General features: G+C 41.1%; 1 protein-coding gene across 1 annotated transcript in view; it reads left to right on the top strand.

Annotated features, from left to right (window-relative positions):
• Positions 1–25,775, top strand: part of COX16 (cytochrome c oxidase assembly factor COX16) — an 81,449-nt gene extending 55,674 nt beyond the window's left edge. The window contains exons 3-4 of the mRNA XM_090033252.1: positions 3,520–3,579; positions 25,448–25,775. Of these exons, the coding sequence (XP_089889378.1) occupies positions 3,520–3,579; positions 25,448–25,561 (174 nt within the window). The 3' untranslated portion in view covers positions 25,562–25,775. The remainder of the gene's footprint in view (positions 1–3,519; positions 3,580–25,447) is intronic.
• The last annotated feature ends 235 nt before the right edge of the window (positions 25,776–26,010 follow it).

The following is a 26,010-nucleotide window of genomic DNA, read 5'->3' as shown; positions in this document are numbered from 1 at the left end:
GATCTGCGCTAAGTGTTAGTATTATAGGGAGAGGGTACTGTTTACATCTGACGTGAAGATGTAGAACGAGGCATTGTCTGCATATTGATGACATTCTTTCAGTTCATGGTATCAGGTCAGTTCCTCCAATGTCTTTGTAAAACCTTGTGACTATCCTTCATATAGGACGGAGTTATGTTTCATATGGGATACAGCTTTGTGGGACTCAGAAGGAAAACACTGCAGGTGCAGCTGAATATCCCATTACATCTCTAGATAAGGCACAAGAGGAAAACTTTGAACCATATCCTTGGACATGTGCAGTTTCATGTTACCTGTTAGGACGATCAGTCTGACAATCAATAAGGGTGACTTCTAAATTTAAAAATGATAAAAAATGAAAAACAATTTAGCAATGGTAAAGGATGTACTGTTAACAGCACTGAAGTCCCCAAACCCCTCTCCTCCGATCTGAATCACAGCCTTGTTCATAATGCAGATATGAAACAGAGAACATATCCCCATAATTTCTCTTTTTCCTGACGTTGCTGTATTATTAAAACATTATGTTCTTGGCTCTTATGATTGCAAGGAGAACCTTAAAATGTGAACTGAATGTTTCTGACACAGTCATTTCTGCCTGAGTCTGAAGATAGCCTGAGTATCAGAAGCATAACCTGGATGTAGGGTCTCAGGATTCAGGAGTAAAAGGTGCAAACCTAGACGTCCACAAGCTGTTGGTCAGGCCAGGGGGTCCAAGGTGGGAACTAGGTACAGGGGGCCAAAGCAGGAGCAAGTCAGGAGGGCCCCATGTAGCAAGGCCTGTACCCCCTGGTGCTGGGATAAGCCCCCAGGGGAAGTAGGGGAACGATTTTGTAGCCCTCCCATCAAGGGTTTGTGGTTTCTATTGGTTCCCCCAGGTCACTTGGTGCTACAGCCCAGACATCGTCCTATGAAAATGGAAGATTCAGGTTTGAGTCTTTGGGGTCTTGACACTGGCAGTTTCCCTGAGAGGTGTGACCTGATCCTGTTAATCAGTGAAGACAAACAAAAAGGCCTGCACTGAAGGTGGAATAATCATATGGACAAATACAGACTGACAAACAATTAGCTAGACTGCAGTACTGTAGAAAAAGACCCTGGATTTATAGTGGATGATAGGATTTATAGTGGATGATAATCTGAATATGAGTCAGCAGCATACTTTTGCTGCAAAGAAAAATAAATAGCACAGTGGATTGTATTAACAGGACTGTCACTTATAAGTCAGACAAAGTGATTCTTCTGCTTTAGTGAGCCCTCACCTGGATAACTTTGTCCAGATTTGGCCACCATGCTTCAAGGAAGATATAGACAAAGTAGCAAATTGTCCATCAAGAATGATGGGGGGGCCGTGTGGATGGAGCTCAGCCTCCAGCCCTGCACCTCTGCTCCCCACGCCCTCATCCAGCCTGGCCCCCCTCCTTCAGGCGATACCTATTTTATAGATGGGGAACTGAGGCCCAGATCCTCTCTATTCAGCACCAAGCATGACTTACTCTTGGTGAATAAATCCATGTTCCGTATCACCAGGGATCCTGGTTTTGTCTGATTTTTAAAAAATTGCCAATTTTTGGTTAAAAAAAAAAGGAACCCCCCACATTCACATTTTTCCATGATTTAAATGAAACACTAATATAAAGGTATCTACGTATTAGTGGTGTTTCATTTTAATCACAGAAAAATGTGGATTTGGGGTTACTTTTTTTCAACCAAAAATTGGGGATTTTTTTAAATCGGAGAAAACCAGGATCCCTGCAGTGATCACCTTGTTCTCTTCTAGGTGCTTTACAATAAATTCCTTGGTTTGAAGGCTCAACTCCCAGTGATTTCGATGGCAGTTAAGAACCTATGCACCTTTGAAGAGTTGAAACCTAGACTTGCCCATGGTCACATAGGCTGCTTGTAGATGTTAAAAAATAAAACAAAACAAAACAAAATGGAGCTTTACTTTAAACTCAGCATACTTCCGTGCCAAGCCCAGCACATGCCCAGATGAGGCAGTGTGTTGGCCAGCTCACCCAACATCTGTATAGATGGGGTGCTGTAGTAGGGCTTTTTTGGTGTCTTTAATAACTGATTGACTCAGCTGTTAAGTTAAAGCACCAATAAGCCCTGCTGAAGCGCCCAGTCTGTAGACACCGCAAAGCTGGGTTAAAGTAATGCATTGCTTCTTCAAGTAAAATGTGTTTTTTGGGCTTTTTTAAATATCTACAAGTAGCCATAGTGTATTTACGGTGGGGCAAGACATGAAACCAAGTCATACATTGCTGAGACTTCTTTTCTAACTGGTGGGAATTTATTTTTAGTTTTGTAGCACTGACTACAAGGAAAGCATTCAAAGCTAATGGTGATTGTGGACATGTGACCCCTAGAAATTGAATTAGGTTAACTAGCTGTTTTCATACAGGTTGCTAAACAGTTACTTGGGAATAACTGCTTTTGATATGAACTGGATCACTTTTGGACTACAGCTCTATAAATGAAAGACTCAACACAGTACCAGTCCTCTTAAGCACCCAGGCCATTTATGTTAATGTATTTTAAGGATTAAAAATAGATGGGTAGAAAATATGGTCTCTGATATAATTGTGTGCTATTTAATTGATCAGACTAAAGAATGCAACTGAATAGTACGTGTTTGGGGAAGGAAAATGGTTTTTCTCCCAGGGGTACTCTGACCATGGGGAATGCCAACTGCTTTTCATTTCTTCTTCTACTCTCCAGCCATTGTTACCATTCTACTTTTGCAGGGGAAGAATGCATGTAGCTTTCTCCATGGGCTTGAGTGATGCAAAATTTAACTGCTATGGTTTGCTGGAGTTCATGTTCTTTGATTTGTTTTTGAGTGCCCAGATTCCACTATCTGCTAGCTGCTATCACCAGTTTTACTGGGTTTGAGGTCAAAACTAGGCAAATGCAACAAGTTTCTGTTGATTTCTACCTGTAACAAAATGAACAAAAAAAAAATTCAAATCTCACCAAAGTTTTGGCTTTGCAGACCAAAATGCACCGCATTTATCTTCAGAGCACACCCTTCTTGACCACTATAAACCTTAATATGGTAACCTAGTGTTTTTTCTTTCTCTTGACTGAGATTAAACAGGAAATTGGTCTGAAAATGTTTAGATTTTAAACATTGGGGGGCTGAAGCCAGAGCATTCCCAGCGAGGAGCTTTCTAATTTACAGTTTTCTTTCCTGGTTGTATAGCAAGAGCTGGAATCTGTTGAACTTTATTCTGAATTGTTCTGGCTGTTGTTACACTACACCCATCACCACTTTATCTGAGTTGATAATGCAGGAACTGATTCTTCTTCCAGTTTTTGTCTGAGAAGAGAGATCTCAAGGGTCAGTCAGCATTTCATTTGTTGGGGGTTTTTTGCACAGGGGGGCAAAGGGGAGAGTTCTTCTTTTTAAAAGAGATTTTGTTTCTTTAACATTTGAATGTATTTTATAAAAAAAAAATAACATTTGGGGTATCTTTCTTTTTTGTCTTACAGATGGATCCAGATTTGGAAGCAAAACTCAAAAAGAGTACCACACTGGAATCTGAATATGAGGTTCTCTATGCTTTTTTTTCTTAGGATTCATAGCCTTGTCTTGACTACCCTGGCTTATGGTGGGACATGTCTGCCCATAACTAAAATTAGATCAACCATCTGCCTTTGATCTCTGTGCTCCTGTAAAACCAGAGTTTTGCGGAAAAGATTCTGAACATTCAGTGTTTCTCCTTAAACACAGTCCTGCTTTGATGTCCTGTTGCCAAATACAGCCCTGCAAATGGAAGTTGGCTGTTTCTGTTACTGGTGTACAAAAGTAGAGTTAGTACTGAACTTTGTGTGTGTGTGTGTATGTGAACATTTACACTATGAATGTTGCAGTGAGCTCCATGTGATAATTGCAAAACCATGTTAGCTTCCTACTGAAACCACTGACTGATCCATCCATTACTACTGTGGCTTTCCAAGCCCCTGCAGCTTGCAAACAGCTCCTATTCCCTCTTCCCATCCCTAAAAAACTACATAGAGGATTTTTGCCTCCATTTCCTTCTAGAATTACACTACTTTGAATTGGGGGCCTCAGCCAGTGACAGGTTTAATGTCCAAAATTGCATACATCTTGAGAACTGGAAATCAGTGTGTTGTTCCCTGTGAGAGGAAATACACTATTCCCACACCTTTCCAGGGATAAAAGATTTTCAGGTCCAATCCTTTGCAAAATATCAGACCGTAACATTATGAAACTGATCTGTAGGAAAAGTATTTTAGACAATTTTTATAAGTTTTTTATCAAATGAATTAGATTCAGTTTTTAATTTACTCGACAATGGGCCTTTCTGTGCTCTGAAGGGAGGTGAAAGGGGGAAAGTTATTTGGATCTCTTTTTCATCCTGATGTTATTTGCAAGTGAAATTTCTATTATATGTTAAAGATTTGATTGTGCCTGCAAGTCTGCTACTTAGATGTTCATATGACTGGACTTTAATATCAAATCACTACATGGTGAATTTTCTCTGTGATGATAATACCTGTTCTTTTATGCTTCTGATATATGAAATCTCACACAGAGGTTTTCCTATCCCAGGAAATATTAAATTAAAAAAAATGGAAATAAATTTAGGGCATCATGCTGCTAACAAATAACTTTTGTCCTGTGATGTTCAGGAGCAGAAAGCTTCATTCTCTGAGTATCAATGAAAAATCCCAGTTGGAAATTCATAATTTACAAGTGCATTAATGCACAGTTCTGTTTGCCTTCTGGGAGCCTTTTGTCTTGTGCACTTCCACCTATGTATTGTAACTCTTCTCTGATTTATTTATGTGAAAGAACCACAGTGCAATGAAAAGAACAGTCTCTATCCTTTTAACTTAACACACAACCTCAAAACGAACTGTATGTGTTTTGATATGCTGCACTTTCTCCCTGCCAAGCTTAAGTAGATGGCTGAAGGACAATATTTAAACAGCCATAATTGCATTGACTTTTGTGAGGAAATCAATGGTAATAAAATAAAGGTGGCATAACGAAATGCTAAAAATGATTCCAGGTTATTCTTGTGAAGCTCATTCTTGCTGGAAAGTAGTGGCTAAAACATTCCTAATTTTTGTTTTAATCTAAAATGTAGATGAGCCTCAAACCACAGAATCTGTCCCAAATCCAATTTTCTCCCAAAGTTCAAGTCATGCAGATCTCATATGTCATTTTGGTTGTTATGAAGAGAGGGCTATTTTTATAAAGTGTGGATTGCCAATAGATATGTATGCTATCATAAATTAAGATGGATTCAGATCAGTTTGGGGTCTGTCTTAGCAATGCAAGTATAGTATCATCATACAGATACATTAGAAATATACACAGAAGTAAAACTTCAGTGTGGACCGTGACTTGCAAGGTGCCAGGCAATCTTACTACTTGCTGGGCATGTCTACACAAGCACATTTAATGCACGTTGGCCTGATTTAAGGTACATTAAGGGCAAATGCCTTAAAAATGGCGATTTAAGACTATTTGAGCCTAAATTTGTAGGTACTTTATGTAGGTATCAGATTTATGCATGGATAGTTAAATTGCAGTAGTGAATATGTAGATGCACTAATGCTCATGAACACAGTGTGTGTTCATTGACTTGGGACTAACTTTAGTCCCAAGGTTATCCCCAAGTTGGTCTGTACACCCACATTAATGGATGCATGCCTAAATCGCCTTAATGCACATTAGACTAAAAGCACGTGTAGACATGCTCACTGTCCTGAAATTTTAGAGAATCCAGCAGGTCTATGGAATCCAGCAGCACCTTTGGTAAGCATTTTGTTTAATTCTCTGGCCCAGCTGATAAAATTGTCTTTGATTCCTTGGTCATATCTCCTTTAGTAGAGTTATTTCCATCTTCCTGGCTCCTGTTGCATTTTTTTAATACTATTCCTGTGTCAGTCTAAAATATGGCTAGTATTGGAGTGATGTAGCTGCTATGGTCCAGGAAATATGAGAGAAGCAAGGATTTATTTTGGTGATGGCTTTTATGGGATCAAATGTATAGTTAGTATGGTTGCTCCAGTAAAAAAAAATGTCACCCTAAAAAATCCTTCTCTCTAAATTATGGCTACTAAAAAATCTTGGAATTTTGTATGTAGAATGACATGGAGGATTATTAGAATGCCTGTTATTAAAGACAGTAACAGCAAAATGCCAAAAGCTATTAAAAGGTTGCTTATGTTATTATGTAATGCCAGAGGTGAAGGATCTGATTTTACAGTCTCACTCTCCTAATGGCATTATTTTACACAGTTGTCGCTGTGGAGTCCCATTTGAATTTGAGTATCTGATGTGTGCAAACCTTCCACTGACATGAAGATTTTGATAATTTTTATTCTTGTGATAGAACTTTATATACGTAAGTCTTTAGAATCCCAAGACTTCCACTTAAAGTTTACCACTTCTTGGATCTCATCCTACAAGACAATGCAGTGAGTGGGGGGGATGACGTCTTTTATTGGGCCAATTGTATAGTTGGAAGAGATATTAGATAAGTTTTTGGGCACAAAGTGCCAAGACAACAACCTTTTTCATATAATGTTACATAAGATCATGACTCAGTATGAAAATGTTGAGTAGAGAGATTATCAAGTTATGACAGAGGCATACCTAGGAATTTTGGCACTTCATTTGAGGGTGCCAAGTGCTTACTTTTTAACACAGTGATGCAGCTGCTACAGTGGCAAGCTCTGCAGATATGGGCTGTTGCGGAGGCAGTGCCTGCTCTCAGGGCTGTCATTCTGGCACCCCATCTAACTTGACGCCCTGGAGCTGGTACTCTACCCGCCCACCTCTAGTGATGCTGTTGAGTTATGATTTCATATGAATAGATTCGTGCAAAGTCTATTTTTCCTTCCCCCTAACTTAGCTTAGTAAATGCTGTAGCCCTAAGCTGTGTAAGATTTAGTTTATTTCACAAAGGAACACTGTCGGTATTGACATTTTTTCAGACTGCAGCAATGGCCGTAATTTGTATGTGTAATTTATACCAAGATTCTAATCTCTCCTGTCTATCATTGGTTTCATTCATCGTGTGTTTTGAGACGTGCCACAGGAGTGATCAGCCTTTACACTTCCCCCATTGTCTGTGCATTCCTCAAACACGCTTACATGTTTTTATACACCTGGCCAGCTTTGTTGCTTCCATTTGTTTAATAAATCATCGCTTTTTCCACAGCTGGCACTGGTACTAATATGCGTGTAAATCCACTGCTCAGCTGGGCCATGTAGAACACATTGTAAAACCGACTATTTTGACTAAGGTCAAGGCAGAAGTCTGGAGCATTTTGTTTTACACGGGACATTAAAAAAATGAAGGAAGGAGCAGAATGATTTTCATGATTTGCACATTTTCCCTGTCAAATAATCTAATTTAAGCAGACAAAGACAGATTTCTTTATACTCATAATTTTCATTTCTTTCGTATCATTCATGCTCAAGCAATCTGAAATGCCTTGGAAGTTGAAAGGGCCAATGCAAGTTTTAATTGTAGTTCAGTCTGAAATTGTTTAGCTGTTAAAGTTGCAGATAAACTGTAGGATTGCTACAGCTGAAAGATATAGGAAGGAAAAATAGATTTTTTCAGAGTTTGTACTTCGTGCATTCAACAGTACTTTCTGTACCATCACTTTCATTGGTCCCTATGTGTATTCATTTAATTCTCTAAGAATAAAGTACATGTTAAATGAATTAAGAATGGACTACTCAACAAATCTCCTTTAGTAGTTGTCAGCAGGGAATCATCATTACGTGGGAGCTGTCTCTAATGGTGTTTTGCAGGGATCCGTACTAAGCCAGACATTATTCTACATTGTCATCAGTGGTCTGGAAGTAGATGTAAAATCACTGTTGATAAAATTTGCAAATGTTGGCACAGCGGTAAATAATGAGGAGAACAGGTCAGGCATACAGAGCAATCTGGATCACTTGGTAAGCTAGGTCCATTGAACAAAATGGACTTTAGAACAACCAAGTGATGCAAAGTTATACTAGGAAGAAGGAATATAGGTCATAGGACCCAGACCCTCATTCTGTGACTAGAAGGCTTTTACTTTGAAAAGGGTTTAGGGGGTATGGTGAACAAGCATCCCAACCTCAGCTCCCACTGCAGCGTTCAGTAAAAAGAGTCACTGTGATGCTCAGACATATAAACATGGGGGTAATGAGTAGGAACAGGGAAGTGATTTTATCTCTGGTTCTGGCCCCAGTAAGATCAATAATGGAGTCTTGCCTCCAATTCAAGGGTTCACATTTTAATCTGGAAGCTGAAAAATTAGGGTGCAGGAAAAAGCCATAAAAATTAGTTGAGGGTTAGAGAAAATGCTTTACAATGAGAGACTAAAGGGGCTTGATTTGTTTAATTTACCACAAAAGAAGATTGAGAGATGGCTTGATTGGAGTGTGTAAGTAGTTTCACAGGGAGAAAATGCTAGATAGCAAAGAACTCTTTAATAGAGAAAGGCATAACAGGAACCTGGATGCTGAAGGCAGACAAATTCAAATATGAAATTAGGTTAGAATTGTTAATTGGGTGATTAGTAATTGGAAGGGAAATAGATTATTTATGTCTTGATATCTTCAAGTCAGGACTGGATTCCTGTTTTGCAGTTATACGTTAGCCAAACAGAAATTATTGGGCTCAAAGCAGGGGAAATGGGAGAAATTAAACCCAATATTGACCCACTTTTTGTATAGGTTGATAGACCAAACAAAAGGACACATGAGGAAATATGACTGAACTCCACAGCTTCCTGGGAATCCCCCTCCCCAGAGCCCACAGAAATACAGGCCCCTACTCTGCACAGAGGAACAGAATCAGTTTTGCTGTATTTTTGCAGCGTTAGAAAGTGGCGAGATTTGTATGTGGGCAAGAAATGTTTAACCCTTTTCTTATCCTGTATTATTTCTAGCAGACATCTTAAAATGGTGTTTGACACTGTTCAGAGCAGATGAAGAAATTTTCATAGATTTCATAGACATTAGGGCTGGAAGGGACCTAGAAGATCATCAAGTCCAGCCCCCTGCCTGAAGGGCAGAAAGTCAGCTGGGGTCATAGGATCCCAGCAAGATAAGCATCCAGTTTACTCCTGAAGGTGTTCAGTGTCGGTGCTTGAACCACCTCCGATGGCAGGCTGTTCCAGACCTTGGGGGCTCGGACAGTAAAGAAATTCTTCCTTTATGTCCAGCCTGAAGCGGTCTTGTAGTAGTTTATGACCATTCGACCTCGTCATCGCTTGGGGCGCTCTGGTGAACAAATGTTTCTCCAGAAGCTGGTGGTCACCCTGATCAACTTATAGGTGGCCATCAGATCACCCCTGAGCCTGCGCTTTTCCAGGCTAAAGATCCCCATGGCTCTCAGCCTGTCGTCGTAAGGTCTGTTTTCCTGACCTCTGATCATGCGCATGGCTCTTCTCTGGACTCTCTCAAGCTTCTCCACATCCTTTTTGATATGGGAATGTGATTTATGACAGCCACTTCCTACACAAGGTGCTCTTGGGATGCAAGTGTACAGTACCACTCTTTTGAACCGACTTGGGGGATTGGCAGCTCAGTGGGATGGGGAAAAATGTTTGGCTTTAAGTAGCAATGCAACAATATTGTCAAATGCTGTGCAGGGTGTAATGCATTGGCACATTAGTCCGTATGAACACCAGACAAATGAATATTGTTAAACTCTTAACATCAAGGAGTTAGAATTTCCTGACAAGACCATTTTGATGCAGTTGTCAGCATGAGAGGGTTTTTGTTGGCTTGCTTTTCTCTAATAACCTATGGTAACTGTTAAGGGATGGGGTATAACATAGATTTGCTCCAGTATCTCAACTCTGAGGAAAAACATTGGCAAAACAATGCAAGCTATTTGTTACGGGATATAGATGCTAGGAGAATGTCCCTCTTACATAGCTGTTTTGGTGTTTACAGCCAATAGGAATGCAGTAAAAGATATTCTTTCCTGTTTGATCACTCTGCTCCTCTCATGCTGTTTTTCTCCTCTTTATCTGTACAGCTGTGAAATACCTCCCACTGGGCCATTAGGTTTCCTTCGTAACTGGGATACATATTCACAGTTCTGTTTCGGCATGCACTACAAATTTTCAGCCTGGACAGGCCTCCCATAGCTCTTTGCACTTCAGTTTCCTCTTCTGTAAAAGAGAGATAATAATTATGAATTTGTCATGAGGCTTCATGAGGTAATGTTTGTGCAGAACTTTGAGACTTACAGAACAAAGGTGATAAAAGAGCAGCAAAGTGGTATTAGTGTATCACAAACCAACACTATCTGTTAGTATGACAGGGAGCAGATTATAATTAGAACAGTTTCTGTGTCTATGTATTCTATTTGCTCAGTGGATGTACAGTATAATATCAGTCTCTGTACAGTGTATGCAAATTATCTCATTCCCCTCTCCAAAATCTTCAGATGTTAAGATTCAGGGCACAGGGAGAAGTCAGAGAATTACAAGAAGGTGGAGCTGGCCAGCAGTGTTGGCACAGGATCCTAGAAAGAGTTCTGGCAGGAGAGCCGTAGGAGAGGTAGGTAGGATTTTTTTCTTTATCTCATCTCACCTAAGCCTTTACTGCTGTGGTATGTTCTAACTGGGACGATAAAAGAAGTTCACTAGTAGAGAAAACAGCCGTATATATTAAGAATAGATTGGGTATGCCAACACATACTTAACACAGTTTTACTCCACATGGCTGCCAAGATACTAGTCACTGTCTGCAAAGACTGAACTGACCTAGAAGCCAACTAATGTAAGGTCTTCCTTGCACTATCCTGCCACATGACCTGTCTTTGTCTTGAACGTGTAAATCCATCATCCTATGAGCAAGATGTGCAAGAGCTGGGTCCAGGACATTCGCAGTAGCTGACCCTCACCTCTGGATTTCCTTACTTCTAGATATTCTTCATAAGACCCAGGTTGGCCTCATTCATTTCCATAAATACCTGCTCTGTTTCCTCATGTGCAAAATTACATCACATTGTTTGTCTCTATCCTTGATGCTAGGAGAGTTACTGGCTTCCAACAGAGAAATGAGAAGCAAAAATCCTAAGCCGTGTGTGTGTGTGTGTGTGTGTGTGTGTGTGTGTGTATGACTGACTGTACACACACACACACACTCTCTGCATCTGGAACTACTGTATTCAGGACCTCCTCTTTCTCCCCACACTTTCCACATGAAGCTTTCCATAATTGCGTGCCATCCATCCACTCTTTATGTTGTCTTGTTAGTATGCTAGAGGAGCTAACCAGCTGTTACTGTGTCTCTCTACCAGTTATCCCAGTCTCCAGAGGCCAGCAGAGGCTATCAACAGATGTAATAAGTATGCAGATTTAAAGGGGAGTGAGGTGGGATTTGCTGCTCATCAGGCTGATCTGTTTTAATTGTTCCATGTGTCTGTTCTACCCCTGAATTAAATAGAGGTAAGTTAGTGCAGTTTTTCTTGTTTACTGTAGCACAGAGCAGACACAACAGATTAGCTGAGGCACATTTACAAGCGTTAAGTCCCCTTTCCCCCATTTTAATTTGGTATAATTGTTTTGTCAGTCCATACTCAGAAAATAAAAAAGAAAAACTCTGGCATCCCTACATCACTCTTGAGTGATGAGGTACTGCTTTCAGCCTACACCAAGCAGTGCTAGAAGCCATTTCTTGTTCAGCTGCCTACACAATAATTTTAAGCACGCATTATACTAATGGGCCCCTGGGGGGTAGGGGTAGCACTAGTACTTTGGTATAAAATTACTTGCAGCTTAATTTTCAAGACAGTATATGGGGATTTAGCCACAGAACTAAATCTCTAGTCATCTCCTTCTGACTGCCCTTAAAGAGAACAAACCAGAGCAGCTAGTTTTGAAGGTTGCTGTCATTTCTGCAGCACTTTTTGTAGTTATGTCCTCCTACTGTGTTCAGTCTTAACTCTCTTGTGTGCGATCTCAATAGACATCGCTTTGAAAAGATACTCCAGTGAATCTCCATGCTAATAGATTGTTTGGCTATGTCTGCCTAAGAAACTATAGCTGCAGTGTTTTTTGAGATGAAACATGTTTGTTGCAACATGGTTTGTAATCTGTGTATCAGTGGTGGTTTATTAGTGCTCTGAGTGTATGTAGCACTTTGCAGTAGTACATTGGTGGCAAACAGTGCACCAATTCCTGTCCTCAAAAACTTACTGTCTGCCAGCAAGAGGAAAAACAGTACAAAACATACAAGACAGGGCTGGGGATTGGCCATTAGAGCTTGGATGTTGTGTAACAGTTAGTTGAAGGAAACTGAGGGGGGTTGGCCCACAGTGGTATGAAGGCTATATGAAATATTGGGACAGCATGGAAAATACTATAAGGCTGAAAGGGGCAAGGGAAGAAAGAAGATTTAAGTGGAATATCAGGAGTGGGAATGATTGTAGGTGTAGGCAAAATATATGTAAGGACATTGTTGAAGAGAAGTGAGAATTTTGATATAAAAAAGAAGAATAGCTGATGCGGGGATTCATGGATAGGAAAAATATAGTCACCATGGAAGGAAATAAAAACCTGTTTTTAAAAAAAGCAAAAAACCTTCAAAGCATTTAATAGCCTTGATAATAGAATATACACATGTATACATAAGTAAGGCTGGAAGGGACCTTGAAATCATCTAGTCCAACCTGGGAAATATAAACTATAATGCATTTTTTTGCTAATATAGTTGTCTTAAAACCCCTGTTCTCACTGGGTGCTGAAACAGTTTTATCTAGAGCCAGAAGGGATGGGGGGCAGGAGACATGAGAGCTGTTATGACTCTGCCACAGCCTTGCTTTGTAGTTCTCTGCAGCTCACTTCATCTGTCTCTGCCTCATTTTACCCATATAAAAAACCCCATATCATTATTTACCTGCTGTGTAACGTGCTTTGAACTCAGCATTTAAATTATGCATAACAGCTGTTTTGGAACATGGTTGGACACGCTTATTGAGATCTGGCAGTGACCAAAAGGATCATACTTGCAATAAAGAATGTTCCACAGTGCTATTAGAATGGCACAGAGATTGCTTGCTTGTTTTGCTCCTCCCCCAGATTAATCCTACTGCTTTTCAGACTGAATACTAACATACTCTGGATTTAGTCTATTACCTTATCATGTCTGAAAAGACTTCAGTTTGTTGGGTGCCTGGTGAAAGACTTTAATGGTGGAAGAGTCCAGGTACTTCTAGGGTGCATATACATATGCTATTCAGGCAATGTGATAAACTATGGCATAGTTTGTGCTGAAGTCAGCTGCTCCCAGCCACAGCATCTACATATGTGCCCAGGACCACAGCAATTAGAGCTGGAGCAGAGCAGCCCCAGGCTGGCAGGGGGTGTCAGGGGTCAGTCTCAGGCCCCAGGTGGCAGAATTGGGCAGCAGAGGGGCCAGCAGGAGCCGTGAGTCTGGCCCCCATCTGACCAGGCATGATTAACATGCCCAGTCAGCATCTACACATGCTTTTTGGTGCAGTAAAGTACTCTGCTGTAGGTTAGTACTGTCAGGGTTAGTTTATGTAGGATTAGTTTACTGTACCCTAATACCAACACGTGTAGACTGTGATGCTTTACTGCGGAGCTCATTAGTCGGCACTGCAGTAAAGTACATGTGTAGATGCACACCTAGAAATGTTGTTTGTGAGAGTCCTCAGCACTCTTCCTTGAGAGTCAGTACAGAGCCAGTGCTTCATTGTGGTACTCAGTAGCACTGCAGTGTTAAGACTGCAGTCATAAAATTTCCACATAAAAAGCCAAGGCTCAGAACACTTTTCCTAGCAAAAGGTACTTAACCTATGATGACCTGACAAAGTTCAACTTGAGAAATAACTATTCTGCCTGCCAACATTACTTTGGAATTCCAGTTTTAAACATGCGCCTTGTTCTACTCTTGAAGTGAAAGCAGTGATGATTTGATTACAAAGCCCTTTTGAATGTTTCTAAATGAAAGGTGCAGTTTATTTGCAAGTTAAATGCTTGCAAATGCTGCCCAGAAATCAACCACCAAGAAGAATATCTTGGAAACTAGAGACTGGGGTTACCAGCCTTCTCAGATAAAAGGAGGTTTTTAGCTGCAGAAGAGACATACAAGGGTCCACATTTATTTTTCCCTAGACATTTGCCCAGCAATACAACCCAAAATGTGGGTATTGATGTCAGTTAATTTATAGTTGAAGGAATGTAAACTGTTCTGTTGCATCCAGCCAAAATCATAGTTACTGAGACGCAGTCTTTCTGTTTTGGGATTAAAAATTGGTAATCAAACTCCTGTAAGAGATACCAATGGAAAATCTTCATGAAAGTGTGGTTAAGAGACCGTGAACTAGAAATAATCTGTGAGATTGCTGTCTAAACTAACTCGGCTGGCCTGTAAGTAATAACAGTTCAGGAACTAAAAATGCACCTTACAGAAGCATGGACTGATTTTGTAAGCTGGTTCTAGTACGAGGTTTTTTGAAACTATGGGTAGATATTTGTGGTATTAAAGCCTTTCAGGACCTAGTCTTGGGCTATATTTGAGAGCTGTTCCTTGAGCCATACCTGGGTGTGGACAGATGTAATGCTTTGTCACTGTTCCCTTGATATGAGGATGACAGTCTTTCATAGAGATTTCGTAGACATTAGGGCTGGAAGGGACCTCAGAAGATCATCGAGTCCAGCCCACAGTCCCAGGGCCAGGAAGTTAGCACGTCTCATGGGATCCCAGCAAGATAAACATCCAAACGTCTCTTGAAGTCATTCAAAGTAGGTGCTTGAACCACCTCTGGTGGCAGTCTATTCCAAACCTTGGGGGCTTGGACAGTAAAGACGTTCTTCCTTATGTCCAGCCTGAAACGGTCATGGAGGAGTTTGTGACCGTTCGACCTTGTCATCCCTTGGGTCACTCGGGTGGACTGGTGTTCCCCCAGATCCTGGAGACAGGAAAGTCATTGGTGAGTTTGGAAATGACTGAAAAGGCTAATTTGAGGTCTGCATGTTGGACCACAGACACGACATACAGTTATAGAAAGAGGGAGTGAATCCTGGTGATGTTGGGTGACAGACTTCGTCTCTCCTATTTGCCTCCATAGTGGAACAAGTTTGTTTGAGATACTCGATGCCTTGTCATACTTCACAGCACCATTGAGAACAATTTAGTGCTTGAGTCTCCCAGGTATTGATGTTAATATCGCATTTCTTCTAATTGGCCTTCAAGGTATACTTGAACCTCCTCTTTGGCCCATCTCTAGAGCAGTGACCACTGGCAAGTTAGGAGTCTAGGACCGATTTTGGGAGACATTTGTCAGGCATCTTATGATGTGTCCTATCCAATGGAGCTGGTGCTGTATAAAAATAGCTTCGATGCTGGTGGTGTTTGCTTGAGCCAAAATGCTGGCATTTTTTCTTTTGTCCTTCCAAATGATATGAAAGATTTTCAGAAGACATTTGGAAGATGGTAATGTTCCAAGGTTTTCAGGTGTTTGTGATATGTTGTCCAAGTTTCACACGCATGCAACAGGGTAGGAATGGCAACAGCTTTGTAGATGAGAAGTTTAGCTTGGGTCCTGATGTCATGATCATTGAAAACACTGTTTTGGAGACATCCAAAGGCAGCACTGACAGATTTTATTTGGTGCTGAATATCAGCCCAAAGAGAATTAAATGCAAAGGCTGCTTACAGATGTAAAAAACCAAAAAAAATGGCACATTACTTTAAACTTGGTGCACCCCCATGCCAAGTCCAGCGCATGCCCAAAAGAGGCATCGTGTTAGTTGGACCCAGCTTGCCCAACATCTTTATATATCAGGTGATTCAGCAGGAGTTGTTTGGTGTTTTGAACTTATAGCTAATTGAGTCAGCTTTAGATAAAAATGCCAAAAAGCCCTGCTAAAGCACACAATCTATACAGATTTTGCAGACTGGGTCAAACTAATGCTCTGCCTCTTCTGGTAAAGTGTGTGGGTTTTTTCCCCCACATTTGTCAGCAACCAAAGAGTCTAGATGTACATACCACTTTAGACTGGTATAAAATTCCTGGAAAAACCAGGTGCTGTTTTGAGCTAGTCCTCCTTGAACCCGTTCAGCATTATGTGTGCGCACAGAGCATTCTGTGCCTAGTGTCTGGTCAGTCCTTCAGGCATCCCAAACTGCACTGCTCCTCAGCCCTCCAAACCCATGCAAGGCAGTGCTCTGGGATGCAATCTGGACTCTACTGCCCAAAGATCTATTTCCTACAGAGACCACAGTCTTTAGGGGTAGGAAAGCATAAAACCTGTGTCCATTTCGCTTCCCTGCTAGGAACCCTTAAATATTAAGTGTTCCTTGCCCTCTGTATTGCAGTCTTGCAGCCAGCCCTGCACTACAGGTTCTACCCTGCACACATATCGCTAGGCAATTGTTGGGAGTACAACAATTAGCAGTACCTTGCATTGAGTGTTGAGTGATATTGTAGCTGTGATTGTCCAGAAATTATGCGAGAGGCAAGGATTTCTTACGGTCATATCTTCTATTGGACAAACTATGTAGTTGGGATAAAGTCAAGCAAGCTTTTGAATGCAAAACACTCCTTCATCCAGTTAAAGTAGGAGTGGTTTTACTACTTTTGAATCATTCTCAGCATGTTCAGATTGCTACATCTGAATCCTTCTCAGCTCATTCATACATAACAATTAGGATGTACCAGCTGCTGCCCTCTTGAAACATTCCTGTTTTGAAAGGGCTTCATGTATTTATATGTTCACACCCTAAGAAACCAGCAGAAACTTATTTTTCAAAGCTGTTCAGTGGGGGAAAATATTCCTATATTTCCCTTTCTTCTTCAGCTCTTGGTGCCCCTCCTTTCTATTTTAGTTTAAAAGTCTGAGGGTATGTGTTTCTAATGCAGCAGTGCCTAGAAGGACTGATTGTGCTGGATATATATATACATAAAAAAAAAAAGATGTTCCATACCCAAATTGCTGTTAGTTTAAATAAAATAAGGTATATGTCTTTTCCATGGTGCCAGCCTAAGGAATTCAGGTGGCTGCTAGTGATCTCCATGGAGGGAAGTACTAAATTAGTCCATTTTCCCCTCCTTCCCATGAGCATTAAGGATTGGAAGTGTTCTACGCATGCAATTTAATGCTGTGTATATGTATTCCCTACTGTACTAACATATTCTGTCTGCAGTGTGCGTGGAGAGGGTGGGGAGACCAGAAAAGCTGTACAGCAAAAGGTTCTCAAGCCCCAGCACTTTCCCATCTTCCCCCTGCCAAAATGTCACACTACACATTATGCAGAGAGAGCCCAACTCAAGACCCAAAGCAAACCAGTTCCAAAATCGTAGTCTTGCTGGTTCTGCTGAAAGGGGCCTATAGTAGGGGGTTAGGATTTACCTCTAAAATCTTCAGTGAAAGATTAAAGTGGCAAAATCAGGCACCCAAGTCAGGAAATTCCTTAGCCCCATTATTTTGGCTAGGTTGCACATGATGTAAGGCTTAACGTACAACTTCATGAAGGAGAGCAATACTGCTTTCTAAGGGGCATAAACCAAATGTTCTTAATATGCAATGGCATGTACAGGTAATGGAATGAAGAATAAGGAATGCTGCATACCTCACTTTCCATCATACATGGTGTTTTGGTGTATAACACCCCCACTTCCAAAACAGAATGTGCTGTCATGACAGCATCTCCACCTTCCCCCACCCCACCCCACCCCACCCCACCCCTTTTCTAGTCCTTTGGAGGGCAATCCCTTGAGGGTCAGTCTGGGTTATGCACAGGGAAGGAGAGTCATGGGACCACTTGAGCTTCAATCCCTCTGCTTCCTGCTCTGAACTACAGGCTCTTACTGGTGTCTCCAAGCTCTTCTTCAAGATACAGATAGCTAATCTCAGTTAGACTGTATTTTCCTTACTTAGCGTCAGTGTCTAGGAGCACTGTCTTTAAGAGCCCCTTTGGGGGCAGGGATGACATGCTTTATACACCAGAAAATACGGTACAGTGTAAACTATAACTTTTGCAGTTTTAAATTCTACCCCCTGTGAAAAGGGGGGCCTGTGAAGTAACCAAGGTTATACCAAACTGCTGTGCAAGACCCCTGAGGTACTCCAGCTGATTGTTGCAGCTCTAACTTCAAATGGTTCTGCTTCTCCAAACAGCTGAGCAGCTTGTTTTTAATTCGGCAGCCTGCTGCAAACTAAGCTGGTTGTGAACCCACCTGGATATGGCATGATCTGGGTTATACTATAAATGTATTATAGCTTTATTGTGGTTAGAGTTTATTGAACTGTGAGGATTTGATCTCAAACCCAGCATTGTGTCAATGCTGTTATTTTTGCACTGAATTTTTCAGATGTTTTTGTTCAAAGACAGATGATAAACCAAAAGTAAATGACTCATAAAATTTACATGATAGGCCCTATACTTCTGCTGGTCTCTGGAAATATGCATGGATTTTGGAATGCACCTGGGTTTAGTGGTGATACCTTTGGCCAGTACAGTGGAAGGATACCCAACCCCATGTCCCAGCTGGAAGAATTCCAGTTCAGCCCTCTGAGTCCATTCTGATTGCCTATCATATCCTTTCCAGGTTACTTTAAAAGTGTAATTTTGCAGGTGTAATTGAGAGCACAAGGGGTGCTGTCTATTAAACAATTTGCTGATCAATAGCAATTTTCATCTAAGGGTCTTGGAGCACTTTGCAGACATTACCTAAGCTTTACAGCACCTATGTGAAGGAGGGAAGCACTGCTCCCACATTTCAAATGGGAAGGGTGATGCACAGGTTGATTAAGAGACATCAATGACTGGGGAAGCGCTTAAATATTTTTGTGGATCTGGCCTGAAGTAGCTGAGAAAGAACACACTGAGGGTGAAATCCTGGTTCCATTGAAATGAATTGTAACAGTTCCTTTGACCTGTTATCAGGATTTCACCCCAATATTTAGCAGAGCCAAGCAGAGAACCCAGATTTCTTGTCACTAAACCCTGTCCTCCAACCTCAAGACCATTTTTCCCTTGTTAAATAAAAAAAAATCCATACTTTAGACTTTGCATTCTCTTTCCTCACAAGTTTTTCAGCCCCTGTCAACTTATATTATATAATAACAACATAAAACCACAAAGAAACCCCCTCTGGTTAAAAAGAATTACTGTACGCAGCTTTCCAGTCCAAGCAGGATTAATCACAGATAATTAAATATAAAGTGATAACGCATAATCAGTTAACAAATGTTGTGGCAGCAAATTTTTACAAGGCAGAAATAAGAAAGGCAAAGATACTGGGTTGGGAAAGATTTCATGCAAAAAATAAGCTTCATTAGTGCAAAAACAAAGGGAAGATTTTAATCACATACAAGACAGCCAACTCAGTTAACCTTGACTCTCCACCCCTCCATATATGCATTGTGAGAGCAAATTAAAGTAATTTGATCCTCTCATGTACAGACTGGTTTGATGCATTGCTTTATTGCTCCTTTCACCCATGCAAATACTCTTCACTATCTAATTTCTTCTTTTTCTGAAAAGTTATATGGTTACCATAGTGATGGGTTGTAATTGCCCCTTTTGTAGGGACATACCAAAATTTGCATGGAAATTGCAATTTCAGGTGGACTCTGAAAAAGCGCAGGCTCTCTGAGAAAAAAACAAACAAACCCCAACATACCCCCATGCTCCAAGAGTACAGGACTTCCCGCACACTTTTCTCTGCTTGCTGGTAAGTTTGTTGGGGCAGGGGAGGTTTGCAGTGAGTCCACCATTTGGGGATGGCCCAAAACCATGACATAATTACCCTGATTAAGCCTGGGGAAGCCATTAATCTATGCTTAATAACGCATGGATTAATGGTTTTCCCGGGCTTAATCAGGGTAATTGAGCCGTGGTTTCAGGCCATGTGGCAATCTACAGGGTGGGATGGGACTGCTGGGGCCCCTTGGCCAATCAGAGGCATGGGGGGGAAAGGAGGGCCTGCCACGCTCAGCCCACAAAAATGGCAGCTGGCCCCAGGATCTGCCTGCAAAGTCAGTTGACTGCCTCCTTGAGTTCAGTAGATCCCTACACTTTCATTTTTGTGGCACTCATCATAGATCTTAATGAAATAAACCTCCAAATACCCCTTTATGACAGGGAAGACTTTATTTTCTCAATGTTATGAATGGAAAATTGAGGAAGAGAATGGCTAAAGCCAAAGTTGTCATTAGTGCCCCCTTTTTTGGCCAACTTGAATAAACTTGGCCAGATTTTATCGAGGTGCTGAAAAGTCGCATGAATTTTCCCCAGCTTCTGTTTGCTCACTGTGGTGTGGGAGGCCTGTCTTCTAGGAACAGTGCATGTAGCCTAAATCACTTTATTCAGGCCAGCTCCAACTAATGACATTTACCTTTCATCCAGTTGGGCCACATGACCCAGGAGTCCGAAAGCGAGCATCTCCATGTTGCATTGCATCCCTTTTGCCATTTGTTTCCCCTTATATTGCAGCAGGGGTGTTGAAGCAGAAAAATGTGGGGTGAGCAGTGAAATGTTCTTCTTTGAACCAGTTTCTGCTCTCAGCCTGTTTCTTTCTAGAGCTGTGGTTCTCAACTTTTTCAGAGTCAGGGCAGCTCTGCACAATTTTTCTGAATGTGGTTGAGAACCATATTTTTGTGCTGAATGTACCTCAGTGCTTCTCAGCTGGATGATTCTGCTTCCTGGTAAAACTGCCCCATGCACCTGCTGCACAGCTGGCCCAGGAAGAGCTGCTGTATGCATGTGCCCTCCTTCTGCATTAGGGCTCTCTGATCACCCTAAAGCTGGCAGAAAAGCAAGCTCGTGCTCTAGCTGTTCCCAGTCCAACAGAATGTTTCCCAGAAATGGGGAGGCAGGGCAGAGAAGCGTGCTGCATGCCCCTATTTCCTGAAGAAATGTGTAGGGTGGGGACTAAACTGGGTAGAGCTACAAGCCATGCCAGCTCTCCCTAATGCAAGATGAGTGCACACATGCCTCAACCCTGGGCAAATCATTTTTACCTAGCTGCTGCTGTGCCGGTGACAGTGCCTGTCATGGTATCCCTGCAGGAAGTCTTGCAGCACCCTGGTTGAGAACCACTGTCCTAGAGAGGGGCACATAGCCATGTTAATCTGAAGATCTGCAGAAGGCAGGACAGGGTGGCACCTTGCTTCTCTGAATGGGTTAGTCTATAAAGTCTTACTCCACTCTCTCGTCTGCCTAGTTTCCTTCTAGTCACAGCCTATGTCAGTCAAAGCCTTTTAAGAGGCAGTTTAGCTGATTTAGGGAGAGAATCGGTAGGCTTAATGGACTACACTAATATAATTTGAAACAACTAATTTTCAGTGTCCTTTGGGCTATTTGAGACGAGTAGCAAAAGTAGCGTCAGTCTGATCTGGTTAAATCTCATTGTGGCTGTAAACGATTGATTGTTCGAGGCATTGGATTTGAACCTAGATAGTTTTTACACCTTGAGGCTGCCAGTTTTTATAGATATCAAGTTAGTGGTGGTTTAAAGTAGTTTGCTTTCTATATGTGGAACGCTTGTGAAAATTGGTGGTCTCAGCTCAGGTGTTACAGTCAGGCATCTGCATTATAGCTAGGATTAACTGATATTCCTGTAGAAAGAACAGAAAATGATAGAACTTGGGGGAACAGGATTTTTCTCACCCAAAGGTGCCCCTATAGTGATCATGCAGCAATCTGAGGAAGGCTTGTAATTCTGCCTCCTGTGCTATATCTGTTCAGTAAACAGGAGGGAGACTTTTCTTCCATTAGTTTTCAGGATGGCACCAGTCAGAAGAAGTGAATCTACTTTAAAATATAGCAGTCAGAAGGCAGGGTAAGATAGCGCCTTAAAGACTAACTAATTCAGAGAACAATACGTTATTGTAAATGACAGCCTACTTGGTCAGATGCTATGAATGGACTTGCAGAGAGAAGGAATACTAAACAGAAGGGACTGAAGTAATTTAAATATAAAATATAGAGAAAAGGATGAGGAAAGGATAGGAGGGGGCACCGGGAGAGGCAAAAACAGGTTGAAGAGATCAAAAGGAATCAAAGCAGTTGATCCATTGAGGGACCTTGGGGTTATAAAAGCTAGTTCAGGTAATAGGATAAGAATTCAGAATCTCTGCTGAGACCACACTTATACAGTCCAGGCTGTGGATCATTTCTCATTCTGCAATTCTGCATATAAGTTTTTTAATTTCTGTTGTTTATGAACAACTACTCTGGGGTCATTGATAGATGTCCAGGGAGGTTAAAGTGTTCTGTCACAGGCTTGTGTGTCTTCTGGAATTGATGTCGGATTGGAATCCATGTATTCTTTTACGTAGGGTTCACCTTTTCCTGAAATATTGAAATACGTGTAAAATATAGCAGACATTTAAGAATTGCACTGTCGGTGCACAAACCCTTATTCTCTATTGCCTTGCATGTGGTGTAATCGTTAACCCTGTGCCAAGTCAGTGCAAAATATTTGCACCACTGTGTTGAGTAGGAGAGTTCTGGTTTTGCAGAGTTATCCCCCTATCCTACTCAGGTACTAATGGTTACTGTGAAGAACCAGATAATCAGAGCTTTCAGGTCCTCTTTCAAATCTGATATTTATCTATCTTAATTCAAAGCACCACACACTTAACAAAAATCTTTGATGACAACATTGATCTTGGAAAATCACTAGTCGTTCCAGAAGCGTGCCTGGACAGACACACATCCCTTCTCAGCTGCCAGCAGGTGCAGATTCTGCCACATGTCACTTAGAATATCAGTTACTACCATCGTGGATGTCACAGAATTGTAATGATCTCCATAAAATAACACACAAGCAAACAAACATATGGTATCCTTGGACTTGACTAGAACATGTGACTCCTTAAATTTTAATTGATAGAGATAAACTGAATTAGTAGGCTCACTGACTCTCTAATTTGACCCATTCAAATTGATTTAGATATCCCTTGAATGATAGTCCTATTAATAATTTAGAATGTTTTTTCAGGACCTCTGATATAACTACAGTTGGAACCATTGCTGCCAAAAGGTGTTCTTGCATTAATTTCTTCCAGTATGGCATTTATTTGAATGAACTTCCGCTGTAGAAAATTCTTTATCTTGAGATTGATCTTTGCAACAATTTTCTAACACTTCCCGTACAAATTAGTATAACCTTTGGTTCAAGACCATTCTCTATGAGGCATCTTACTTCTGTTGCTACTTTACACAGTCTATGGAGTCTTGATGTTTCAGTGCAAATATTTTAATTGCAGTAACTGTTCATCAAAAATAACTCTGAACATTTCCAGAGTTAAAGAACCAGATGTTAAGGGTAAGCGCATCTAAACCTACAGCTGCATCATACCTGATTTAATAAAATCAGGATGCTTTCCCTCTCAGAAAGCACAAGGCTCTTTTCAATGTTTTTCCTTGCATCTTCCATTTGATTCAGGTGTTGAATTCTGTCTTTGATAATTACAGTTGATGGCATTTAATACATGGTATGATGGGCCACCTTCTCTAAACTCCACCCCTCCTCTTCCCTGTGTCAATTCAGATCCCTTCCAGTTGAAATGAAGGGCCAGCTAATCATTATACGAATAAAGGAGCAAAGACAGTTTTCAGAAAATGCTCATGTTAACTCACTCTGCTACGTGAAAAATTCAGCTGCCTCCTACTTTGTGTCAGAAGTCTGGTGGGTCTATATATGTGTTGTCTTTGCAATCTTGTTTAATTTCTTTTGAAATCTGACTAATCTCATTGAGACTTCCTCAAGTTACAGAAGTGGCAAAAACATTCTGTGTGTCTGTACCGGGCCTGTCCTGCTAGAGCTGTTGAATTATTTTGTGATTGTTATTCTAGTCCCTCAGTGTTTGTCATTTGTTTGGATGATTCATTAATGGGCAAATTAGATCACAGGCTCAGGACAGGTGTTGTGCCTTCTGGCATATGTCTATGGCACTTGCTGAAATGAAATTCTCATTGTGAATAAGGCATTTGGGTCTCACAACAAAATATATGCTTTAGCTAAGAGGCAGTATTCTCTACTTTAGTAACACCTGGAATGCCCATACTCCCATCAGTGTGAAACTGTTGGGTAATGTTGCAAACTCCTTCGTAAGTTTGTTGGCAAAGGTCTGTAGTACTGGCTGTAAAGAGTTTCTGAGTTTGCACCTGATGGAAAACTATACTGCCATTCGTCAGCTGTCTTCACTCTAAAGACAGTGTGTGAGTAGGACTCATGGTTTTCAGTGGGAGAAGTGCCTGACCATAGCACTGTGAAAGAGTCTAGAATCTAACATCTCCACAATGAAGGGGAGAGAGTTGGAGGCAGAGAGGAGCAGTAATCCAGACTCAAGCTGGTGGGTGGGAAAAATTTTGGGGATAGGGCTGTATATTGTACTTCACAGCCATTCTTGCACATTAAAAGAAAGCAGGAGTCAGAAGAGCATGCCCCAAGTTGGTGGAAGTAACTTTGCATTAAAATGCAACTGCATTGAAATGTACTGGATATAGACAAGCTTTCCTTGGCTCCTTTTGAATGGGACCCAAACAGCTTTAATAACTAGACTGCAAAATGTATGTAGCTTCTCCATAGCTACAACTAAAGCGTCATGGGCCAATATGTTTCTACAGCCACATCCTTGGAGAATCAAAACATTCCTTTTATCTTCTGCAGCAGGTGTACCTTGCAGGTGAGGTCAGAAAAATAGCCATTTCTTCTCTGTTCCCAGTCACAGAACTGTATGAGGAACCCAACTGAGGGGCCAAAGTCTAGACATTCTTTGTCTAGTAGTACAAGCTGTGTGTTCCTTACCCCTATGAGGAACAGGGCGAGTGAGTTGGGAACATGGCCATGATGCCACTTCCCTTATCTGGGAAGATTCTAGGAAGTAATGCATACTTTTCTTTTAAACAAGAGTATTAGAGTACTTAGAGAAGGCATTGCTTTATTCCTAATGCTCCCAACTCTATAAATATGTCTTCCATAACAGGCCCATTCTGTATGGGCAGCATACCTCTTGCCATCAATCCCAAGGCTGTACCTTTTGCCTCCCACCCACCTCCTGAAATAAAGAATTTGGCTGGGGGAGTGTGTATGTGAATACAGAACTTGTTTATGTCATACTTAGTTGCTGTAATGTTCTCTTCCTTGAATACCAACAAGGAGTTGCAGTTATTGTCACACTGAATTATAACTTCTACTGGGATTATTTTACTACATGATAATTCTGAGTTCTTTTTTTCTTATGGCTGTAGAATTTCTTCTCACAGAATTTCATTTGGTCTCAGATGAAAGTTTAAGGGAAAAGATGAAAGCTAATAAAGGAAAGGATCATATCAAATTCCTTGTATAGAAAGCAAATGAATTTGAAAACTTCACCATATAAAGCACTGGAGTTCTCTCACTAACAGCATTTGTTTTCTATTGTTTATCTACAGAAAATGCAAAACTCTACCTTTGATGACTGGAAGAACATCAGAGGACCTCGTCCATGGGAAGACTCCATAACTGTCCAGGCACAACAGAAGGCTCTTAGTTCCAAGTCATCCTGACTGAGCCTGCTCACTCTGATATCCATGGGATCAAGGTCTCTTAATGGCAGTGACTGGACTTTTCAGTCTTTCAGTTCAGTGTCAAGGACAAACATGAGTGGGTGGAAGATAAGAGATATCATCAATGAACAATCCAAGTCAATGGATAAGTGATTCACTTACAATAAATCTGAGACCTATGGTGAAATAAAGAACTTTAGTGTGAGTTTTCAAAGACTGTGTATATTACATCTCAAAGATTAGTTCATTCTCCACTGGGGATGTCAGAGTCTCACTTCCATGGTAGTTTTCAGTGGCCACTGTTCAAAATTTTGATGACATCTAGCAACTCAACCTGTCAGTACCACAAGTTGTCACCCTAATGTGACAATGCCGCAGTCTAGACATGTGTGACCAGACGCATGCTGGCTCAGAGCTGCAGTATAATCTCAGGCTCAGGGCCTTTTCAT

The sequence above is a fragment of the Crocodylus siamensis genome, chromosome 2, assembly GCF_052110815.1.
Source record: "Crocodylus siamensis isolate JL-2025a chromosome 2, ASM5211081v1, whole genome shotgun sequence".
Lineage (NCBI taxonomy): Eukaryota > Metazoa > Chordata > Crocodylia > Crocodylidae > Crocodylus > Crocodylus siamensis.
Note: the sequence above shows the minus strand (reverse complement) of the source record. Positions and strands in the feature narration are given on the sequence as shown.